At 44.6% G+C, this 10581-nt stretch overlaps 1 protein-coding gene across 1 annotated transcript; it reads left to right on the plus strand.

The window, feature by feature from the left end:
- Nucleotides 1-389: 389 nt before the first annotated feature.
- Nucleotides 390-5258, plus strand: LOC143018563 (techylectin-5A-like). Its single transcript, XM_076174045.1, has 5 exons — nt 390-586; nt 869-1276; nt 2164-2305; nt 3112-3345; nt 4793-5258. Exons 1-5 carry the CDS (start codon nt 419-421, stop codon nt 5023-5025), a joined length of 1185 nt encoding a protein of 394 aa, XP_076030160.1. The 5' UTR covers nt 390-418; the 3' UTR covers nt 5026-5258.
- Nucleotides 5259-10581: the final 5323 nt, after the last annotated feature.

Below are 10581 nucleotides of genomic sequence, written 5' to 3' on the forward strand. Positions count from 1 at the left end.
AACGCAGTCTCAGTCATGTTTACAGTAAAACATTTAGTAATAAACACTTGGGGGCCTAATGAGCACATCATGTAATTTCACCCTTGTGGGATCCACAGGAGGAATTCCCCAAGTAAAGTGTCCTCAAGAGGTCACCGAGTTGCCAGTTTCTTCTGTCAGGTTAGTTAGGTTAGGTTAGGTTACCAGGTTAACTAACTAGTTAGTGGATTTAGAATGAGGATCGTTTAGGCTGTTGGCAATCCATAATCTCTGTGAGGTTTAATATCTAATACATTGGTTAGCCATTGGTAGATAATCGTCATGAAAAGAGTTAGTGGCAACGGTGCTCTTCTCGGTGTATGTATACATATACACACCCACACGTATATACATACATTGTTGCAACCACGACCCAGTTTGTACGCCTCAGTCCTCCGCTATGAGTTTCTCACTCTTGTGGCTGCTCCTCTCCCTCTACTGCCTCATGGGGAGTCGAGGTCTCGAGGTCGCCGCCGCCGAGGGCGACACCGAGGGACACGAAGATGGCACCGAAAGAGACAAGTCTTCTCTCCTCGACGCTAGCAACGCGCCTCTGCACCTCAACGGGGTAGGGGATGATTTAATTATTAATACATTTTTGTCTTAAATGATTGGAAGTCGGTGGCAGGCCTCGAAGATTTGCTTCTGGCTGGTGTCAGACTCCTTAGGTGGACGACAGAGGTCAACGGAAGGAGAGTCTCGACTCTAAGTCCTCTCGAGTCGTCAACAAAGTCTACCACCAACGGGGCTCTGACACAGCTCTTCGTATGGACCCACTATACCCCTCCCCTCCCCTTGTCCCTTCCCTTTGCACTGACTCAGTTAACGCCTCGTCCTCTTTATGTCGCAGGACGGAGCCTCCTCCTCCGGGTCTATGACGGCGGACAGGATCGTCCACGTCCTCGACAACTTCTCGACGCATCTGGTGGCGCTGTCGGGGCTCCTCGAGCGCCGAGAAGAAGAAGCCACTTCCTGCAGAAGGAAGTCTTCTCTTCCTCCCAAGGGCGCACTTCCACACCCTGTGCCCGCCGCCGCACCCGCCTCCCCCCTGACTCCACCGCCTCTGCCACTGGGAGATTCACCTCTCCCCGACGCCGTTAGCACCCTCGCCTCCCCAGTGGAAGTGGAGCTCCTGGGGGGCAAGAGCGAAGGACGCCTTCCTCCAGCAGATTGCATGGACTTACTCCTCCTGGGCCACACGAAGAGCGGTGTCTACACGGTCCAGCCCTACTCCTGCAAGTGCAAGAAGACGATGCAGGTAGGTCCCGCCCCCTCCTCACTATCTCACTCTCTCTCGACCCTGTGGCCTCCTTCAGAATCTTTGTTCTGGTCGACGCTAGGCGATTGTATTCAGTCGTATGTAAAGAGCCAGGAGTCGTTGTTCTTGCTGCTATAGTTATAGATGCTGTTGGTGATGATAGTAGTTACCGAGGAGGAGGAGGAGTAGGAGGATGAGTAGGAGTACGAGGAGGAGGAGGTCGAGCGGCCTCCCGCCCTCCACCCCACATACGCCATGGTCGTCGTCACTTGTGACGTCACTCCTCCTCGGGGCGGGGCGGGGGGGTTATCACCGAACTCGTTGGCTCTCTGTTCGGGGAGTTCGATGTTTAAGTATTTCTTCTGGTCGTCGTTAGCCCCGGCTTCCCCTTTCCGTGCTCGGTGACACTTTCCACGTTACTCTGACCTGCCGCCAGGCGATTTGATTCACCTTCCAGTGCCATCACCCCCAGTCGGGTCTCAAGACAATGATGATGGTGGTGATAATGATGGTTATCATCACAATTATTGTTATCATTATTGTTGCCATTATTATCATTATCATCATCATTATTATTACTATTATTATCATTATTATATTTCTATTATCATTATCATTATTACTATTGTTACTGTTATTATTACTATTACTATTATTAGTATTAGTATTATCACTGTTATTACTATTATCAATATCATCATTATTATTGCTGTTATCATTATTATTGTAATTATTATTATGGGCGCTATAATCACAATTGCTATTACTATCATCTTACTATTGTTTTTTAAGTATTGTTACATTTACTATCATAACACCGCGCCCCAGTCTGTTTTCTTCTGCCTTTGACAAATAAAAAATCTTCCCTTCGTCTGCTACTCCGTCAGGTGTACTGCGACATGGACACGGACGGCGGTGGATGGACGGTCCTCGTGGCGCGGCAGGAAGAGGAGTACCAGGAGAATTTCAACAGGACCTACGCAGAGTACGCCGAGGGCTTCGGCAACCCGGCCGGCGAGTACTGGCTCGGTGAGTGTCCTCAAGGCCTTCCTCGTCACCTTCCGAATCCTCAACGGGAATGGGGGTTCCTCCTCGGCTGAATGAAATCACCTAGCGGTAAACGGAATAAACGCACAAGTGTTCCGTACAGGTTTGGTTGATGGGGTCCATCTTCCACCGTCACCCACACCTCCCCTCTCCTTTCTATAGGTGATTTCATTCAACTCCACGGGAACCCCCTTCCTCCCCTCCCCCCTCTCGGTGGCGAAGGGTTAGTCCCTTCTGTACTGGGTGTCACTTTTCCCTCTTAGCTCAGATGCTATCACGCGATTTAATCATCTCCCTGGAGCGCTATAGGGTTGCGGATATCCAAAACTTACTCACGGGATATCAAAAGCACACAAAATGTGTCTTTTGCTCTTTTCGAAGTGGTACTGATTTGCTGACGCACATAATTCATCTTTGTAAGGGGTAAGGGTGGCAGTGAGATAGAGGTCAGTCTTTAAGGAGAGATGCCAGGGAAGGCGAATGTTTTTAATCATTCTGGGTCACATGTAGCAGGGAATGGAGGAGTAGGGGTGGAAGTAAACTGTAGAGTGAAAAGTGTCATGAATAATAGGTATCTGGGAATGGATGCAAAGAGAAGACTGTGTAAAGGGGTGATTATGCCTACGGCACTCTACAGGATAGGGACATGGAATTTAAGATAGGCAGATAGGATATATCTAAATGCATCTGAGAAGAAGTGTTTGAGAAGTGTGGTGGAGGTTACGAGGATGGATATGATGAGAAAAGAGGTGACAAACAGAGCATCATTTATATGATTTTTTCAACAGGCAATGAGAACATGCACGTGCTAAGTTATCACAAACGGTACGTGTTGAGGGTGGAGTTAGAGGACTGGGAGGGCAGCAAGCGTTGGGCCCAGTATGCCAGTTTCCAGGTGGACAGCGCTGACGACAAGTACAAGCTGACTCTGGGAACCTACACGGGAGACGCTGGCGACTCGATGAAAGAGAGCAACGGGTCCAAGTTCTCAGCTTTCGACCAGGACAATGACGAAAGCTCTGGTGAGTTAAATTTTTTCTTTCTTTCTAAACAGACATGGGGCAAAACCTATATCAGGACCATGTAAACATGACCTTTCCTTTGTTGTTCTTTATTCAAGTTGAGAAACATAAAATACTCATGTGTTGTGGGTGAGATGAAAGTGACCGCCGAGACGGGACTCTTGGAGGTGGAGATGGAAATCGGCTGTGATGATTGATTTATTTATCTATTTATTCCTTTGTCATGCACACCATGAGTCAAGCAACTATCACCTGGAAAGACACTGCACGGTTCGCGGTGTCTTCTACTAGTGTCAAGTTGGTGGGTGCGTTTCCTCTCCCATGGTCCCTGGGACTATTGGGTTAATATGTATTTCAAATACTAGTTTCCCCACGTTGGGCTCGGTGGTGGGTAGAGGCGTGACGGGGCGAAATTCAGGCGTATGTTCATGGCAATCATACTGGACATATGTGGTGGGGACGGGATCGAAACCCATTCTCGTCAAAATCACAAAACTCGCTGGACGGAGTGCCGTGATGATGCAAATTAGGTACAAACACATGCTGCTAGGCTTGGGGTGACCCTCCAGTGGGCATATGACCTTGAATAAATGCTCTATGCTAAGCTTGACCAGTGCCCGCCGCGAGGCACACCTATTGTTTTGGGCGACTTTAATGCGGTTACTGGTACCGGCACAGTTGGCTATGAACTATGTCTTGGCTTCGATGGTTCTGGAACCAGGAACATTAACAGTTCTCTCATTCTGAGCTTCGCAAAGTCCGGAAGGCAGAGAAGTGCCGGTTCTTGGTTCCGACAGCCACACCGATGGACAAGGTATAGTTATGCCGAAAGATTAGCCACGGAGATCGAAAGCTCCTACAGAGCTGCATGGTTTATCAAGGTGCTGAATTCTTTGGGACTGATAGGTGTGTGGTCGCAATACTCAGACTGTGTATCAAATCCAGGAGAATCCCGAGATGCAATCCACCTGGGTTTCATCTGGAGAAAGTCAGGGATGATGTGTGCGCCCAGGAGTTTCCGGTAACAATATTTAATCAGCTTCGAACACTTGGCACTAGAATGACTTTGCAAGAAACCAGAGACTGTACTGTAAGACAGTCTAGGCCAGTTACTAGCATAATTCGTGAACTTTAGTTTTAGGTATATGAGCATGTGTCACGTTTTCCTGAAGTTAATTGTACTCACAGGTTGTTTCCACAAGAGACATTACTCAATGGGATAGACTAAGGGGACGTCCACAGAATTCATGGTTGGTACATGTTGACTGAACTTGTCGAGAGTTGTCTGGGATGGTAAGGATGGCTGCACGGGAGGATGCAAAAAAAAAAAAAAAAAAAAAAAAAAGTCCTCTCTTGTCGACTAGGCCTCTGTGACTGGTCTTCTTTTCTTGGAGTTGTCATTGTATATTCTTTTAACACCTTCGTAATCTATGCCTTATTTCCACAGTAAACTGCGGAGCCAAATACGGAGGGGGGTTTTGGTTCAAGGCTTGCTACCTGACGCTTCCCACGGGGGAGTTCTTGAGGGGTAAATACGAGGGATTGATAAAGGGGGTCAACTGGCAGACCTGGCATGGGCACAGTTACTCCCTTAAGAGTCTCTTCTTCAAGATAAGGCCCCTGGCATGCAAAAGGAAAGTCTCCGTGGCGCACATGGACATCGGGAGTTGTGGTTACTGAAAGGTGACGCAAAGGACTTTTTTTTTTATAAGAATATGTATCGTTAAGGAGCGAGTGCATGGGGCAGAGCGAGGAGAATCTTTTTCTTTTCATCCACGAAGAGTCAAGGCAAAAGTGTTCTGATCAGCTCACCACTTTTATAAGAGTAAAAAGACCCTTGTATGTGCATAAATCAACAAGGGGGTATCTCAACAGCCTCCAGTGTAATCTCACAATAAAATCACGTTTTTCAATCGATTTGTTTTAATTGATCTTAGCAGCTCTCAGCGAGAGATATGTTTCTTTCTTTCTTATTTCAATATATTGATGAAATACAGTCTCACTATTTTGGTAAGAGGTCATATGTGCTATATATTTCTAAAAACGTTCTTTGGAGAAACACACACACACAAAATTGAAACTCATCAAAACCCTGATCCGTCCAAGACTGGAATATGCGTCAGTGGTATGGTCTCCAGACAATGTGAAGGATATAAGCAAGATATGGGGAATTCAAAGAGCAGCAACTAAACTGGTCCCCAGCCTGGCAGATAAAACATATGAAGAAAAAGTAATAGAATTAAGTTTGTCAACTTTGAAAGATAGAAGAGAAAGAGGTGATATGATTACAGTATTCAGGTCACTAAAGGGGAAGAATACACTGACACAGATGGAAGGGCTTAAGAGGTCATGGGAGCAAACTGACAAAGACCACATGTCTAGAAGTTGTGAAGAAACACATTTTTCCATGTAGATGCATAAATACTTGGAATAGCTTAGAAGGTAATATATCCAAGGTTGGGACAGCACATGAATTCAAATCTAAATATGATTATTGAAAATCAAGGGTATAGATTAATTGGAACTGTACATGGATTTGAGGCTAGGAATGATGAACTGGAGAGTAGGAGATCGGACCCAATGAGCGTTGCTCTTTTCCTGTATACTACAATTAGGTAAATACAGTTAAGTAAAGACACACACACACACAAAACTCATTACCCACCAGAGTTGGAGTGCCGGCTCACAGTGTAGCGATAATGAAATTTTCAGCCTTGGGCGAGTCTCGAACTCGGATCACACGATAACACCACACCATCTAGCCGGTGTGTGTGATTCACCACGGTCTTGGATCACGTGTTGGACTCGTGATCGACAGCTACTACCCTCCCGGAAGAGAGCCCAGAGTTCATCTATGACTGATCTATGGATAATGCTGTGATCTTACACGCACACACACACAACTCCCCTCCCACGGGAGTTGGAGTAACGACTCGTAGAGCAGTGTAACTGAAATTATTTCAGCCCTGTGCTGGATTCGAACCAGGACCGCCATGTTGGCGGGCGCGATCGCTACCACTGCGCCGTCAAGTCGTTTGTATATGTGTGTGTGTGTGTGTGTGTGTGTGTGTGTGTGTGTGAGTAACAAAAAATGTCAGCGGAAGTTGAAAGTAATCAGTTAGAATAAAAACAACAAAGGTCATTGTGGTGACGTCATCTACAATGACGTAACATCTGCCACTTTTATCTTCCTCCATATCTGCCGCCAGGAGATTTCTTTCATCTCCGTTTTCTTTTCTCCATTTTCTTTTTCGGTTTTCACACTTTTCAGCATTCTTCGGGTCACCTGAAGATTTGTCATCCCAGATGACGACCAGGTGACAATTGTTCAAGTGGGCTACCATGGGGTGACAAATATTTAGGTGGGCTATGGTTAGGTTAGGTCAGGTCAGATAAGGTTACATCCTTGTGTGTGATGTATTTATACGAGCATGCACGCATACACAGGTATGATTATTGGAGAGTAAGATACAGGACCCAACGAGCGTTGCTACTTTCCTGAATAATACAACTAAGTAAAAATATGGTTAAACACACACACACACACACACACACATACATACACGCGCGCGCGCGCGCACAAAGTTTGATGGATGCGTAACAAATGCGTAACCTTAAAACAGCCTAGAAGAAGATGCAGCCAAAGAGGTAGGATAAATATAAGTTAAGAGACGGGACCTCACGAGCGTAGCTCCCTTCCTGTGTACTACAATTAGCTAAACACACACACACACACACACGGTTCGATCTCAGTTCGATTCCCGCTCGTGACTGAAAATGTCCGCAACGCTAACGTTACACGACCTAATTCAGCTTACTTGTGGCGGGTGACTTCCTCGGTGTTCAAGAGTCACATCTGACTTGAGCGACTCAGCCAAGGATGACCTGGTTCGCTCCACCCCAACTTCAACTAAGTCATTGGTGTGGCGCCTCTTTCCATTACCAACTTTGCGCGGGTGCGTCTCTGCTTTGCCTTGCTCCTGAAGTTATTCTTCAGATGTTGCTCAGGCACTCAGGAGGAGGACCTAGCACACCAAGAAGTCCTCCAAGGGGATGTTGAAACCCACATCCAACCTCCGTCAGAGGTGGAAGCCCCAAAAGCAATAAGCCCTGTGGAAGACTACGAACAACAAGTCGACGAAGAGACCGAGGACAAAGAAACAACCTCGACCGTTGTCACTCAAGAGTATCCATCGTCTTCGGAGACTATCGAAGTAGCCAGCCGAAGACAATTCAGAGCCAACTACAACATTCATTTCTCCCTGGGGTCTGGAGGCTTCGGAGAGACCTTCGTCGTCTCAGACACGGCCACGGGTAGTACAACATTGAGAAATGTAGCATAATGGAGTGTACAGACTATAGTTTCATACTTAAGTTTCTCTCCGAAGTGAACTTCTCTTTTCTTGCATAGACCTCGGAGATACACCGTCTCAGAGGACATTCGGGGTGAAAGGGGAGAGGAGGGGATATTGGCTCAGAGTCTGGTGTGGGAGAATCCATATTAGCCAAAGCACCACTCATTAATATACAATCTAATATGACCTCTAGCATTCTATTGTTTTCCTCATGGCCTATGGAACCTAACTTATCCCCTCCCTCCCTCTCCCCTCTCCTCTCCTTCCTCTCATCCTCTTCCTCCTCCTACTGCCCCTCCCTTTCTTCCTCCAGCTCTTCCCCCTCCTCCAGTAACCACTCCCTCTTCCCCTGACCTCTGAGGTCACATTATTGGCCCCTTTAAGTGCCGACCGCTTGATCTTTCATATATATATATATATATATATGTTTTAAATTACCCACTATTTGAGAAACAAGGCAAAAGAGACAGACGAACTGTATATTTCGACCTCTACTGTGGTCCTCTTCAGCAGAAATATACAGTTCGAAATAAACAGTTCGTCTGTCTCTTTTGCTTTGTTTCTCAGATAGTGGGTAATTTAAAACATTTTACTAAATGTGCTACTACATTTTCGTCTAGTGATATATATATATATATATATATATATATATATATATATATATATATATATATATATATATATATATATAAAGCTCAGTACATGTCATGCTTGTATTTTTCCCCACCTACCTTTGAAAGTAGGTACACGCTTTATCATTCTCTTGTATTGTACCTTTTCAACTTATTACAAAAATTTTTCCCATATTTTACTTATTACTGTGTGTAATTGTTTTGTATCTTATTTTACCAGGATTCTATTGTATCATACATCACCAGAATTGTCCTTGTATCATTTATTTTAGTACACTTGTTATCGTTGCCGTATTTGATTGTGTATTTTTGTTATTACACTCTACTCTTGAAAATATCTTTCTTAAGACAAAACGTCGAGATCTATAATCAAAGGAAACGAAATGGAAGAATACGAAGACCTAGTTTCTGTTCATCCGGTTAATGGAAATAATTAATCAGGAAAATTGGGAATACGAGAAGAAATCTAAATAACTACAACAATGCTATCGTCTTGAACTATACGTGCATTATAGAAAACCTGCTCCCTTCTTTTACAAATATATACAGTATATATATACAGTATATATATATATATATATATATATATATACACAAACACACACACACATATATATATATATATATATATATATATATATATACATTGTGTGTCTCAGGACATTCGCGTAGGTATAAATATAACAGTACACAAACGCATGTTTACACATACACATTTATACATACATATATATGTTGAGATTTTGTGACAAGTTGAAAAAGGTGGAAAAAAGAGAGTCACGGGTTTCGTTCCGAGTTTATTCCTGACCGGTTTCGTTTGTAGCTTCTTCAGAAGCTACAAGCAAAACCGGTCAGGAATAAACTCGGAACGAGACCCGTGACTCTCTTTTTTCCACCTTTTTCATATATATATATGTATATACAGTATATATGTATATATATATTATATATATACATATATTTGTGAGTGTGTGTGTGTGCATGTGTGTGTGTGTGTGTGTTTGTGTGTGTGTATATGTGTGTGTGTGCAAGGCAGGGTAAGATGATATGTAGGACCAACAGTCACCCAGGATGCATGACCGCACTCCCTCTCCACGTCGCTGATGGATCCAGAGGAACAGCAACGCTATCACACTTTAGCGTCAGCGCCGTTGCAGGAGTTGCCAAAGCGATGTTGTTACACAACAGGGAACTTCCTTCGTGACTTCCGACTCCTGATTTTTTCATGAGGTTTACTCCTGAAGCCTTTCCATAGTTGGGTGCGGCTGCAATGCAGCGGACCATGAGGCAGGTAGTAATGGGTTACATGGTACCATTAACAGGGATATCTCTGACCTGACCTGACCTCGTAAACACATACAAATATGTAAACATACACAAACATATATACACACGAATAAATAAACACACACATGCTCACCTGTAAGAGTGATATTTCATCTTTTTCTCTGCAACCCTTTTTAGTTGCTCAGTTGTATTATTTATCAAGTTTACATATTCCATTTCATTCTACGCTGTTCTCTTGTGAGGGTGGGTATGTCACTGTTATATATCTTGTTCCTCTTTTTTCTATATTCATTATTTCGGCCATGCCTTCTCCCATTTCTATTTCTTCCACTTCAATACAATTTTTTGCTATTGTCATCACTCCTCCAATATTTTCTCCTCTGTCCCCTCTCCGTGTTTTATATTAACCTTCGCTTATTTCAGCTTCAATATTTCACTTATATCTAATGTGAACTAACTTCATTATCCCTGTTCGTTTTTCCCTTAATCCTTTAACTCTTAAACTCTAATTTAGTTGAACTTGAACATGAGCGTCATGTGGCACGTTTCTCTGATGCTGATCCCACCCACAGGACTGTCTCCACCTGAGACAGCCTTCAGGGGAGGAGGCAAAGGAAGGGGACGCCTAAAGATCTCATGGCTGGGGAGAGTTGATCGATCCCGTTGAAAGCTGTTTGTTATGGGAAGGGTGGATGCACGCAAGCTGGCTCGGAGAAACCGCGGGGGACTGGCGACGGTGTGTGGGAGAGGCGAGCGAACACCCGGCGTGCGGTACCAATAGATGATGATGATAACCCTTTCGCTTTCGAATGGGTTCTGCTATGGAGATCAATCGGCTAGCCTGGCGATGGCCAGAACAAAGAGAAAAGGCCCCATCCGTCCTGTTTTCGGTCTTACCATTCTTTTCTCTTTCTTTGCCCCCACACTCTCTTCCCATCATCTGTATCTATCTACGAGTATAC

This window comes from Oratosquilla oratoria, chromosome 35 (genome assembly GCF_046742065.1).
Source record: "Oratosquilla oratoria isolate Oo_2021 chromosome 35, ASM4674206v1, whole genome shotgun sequence".
In the NCBI taxonomy this organism is placed as follows: domain Eukaryota; kingdom Metazoa; phylum Arthropoda; class Malacostraca; order Stomatopoda; family Squillidae; genus Oratosquilla; species Oratosquilla oratoria.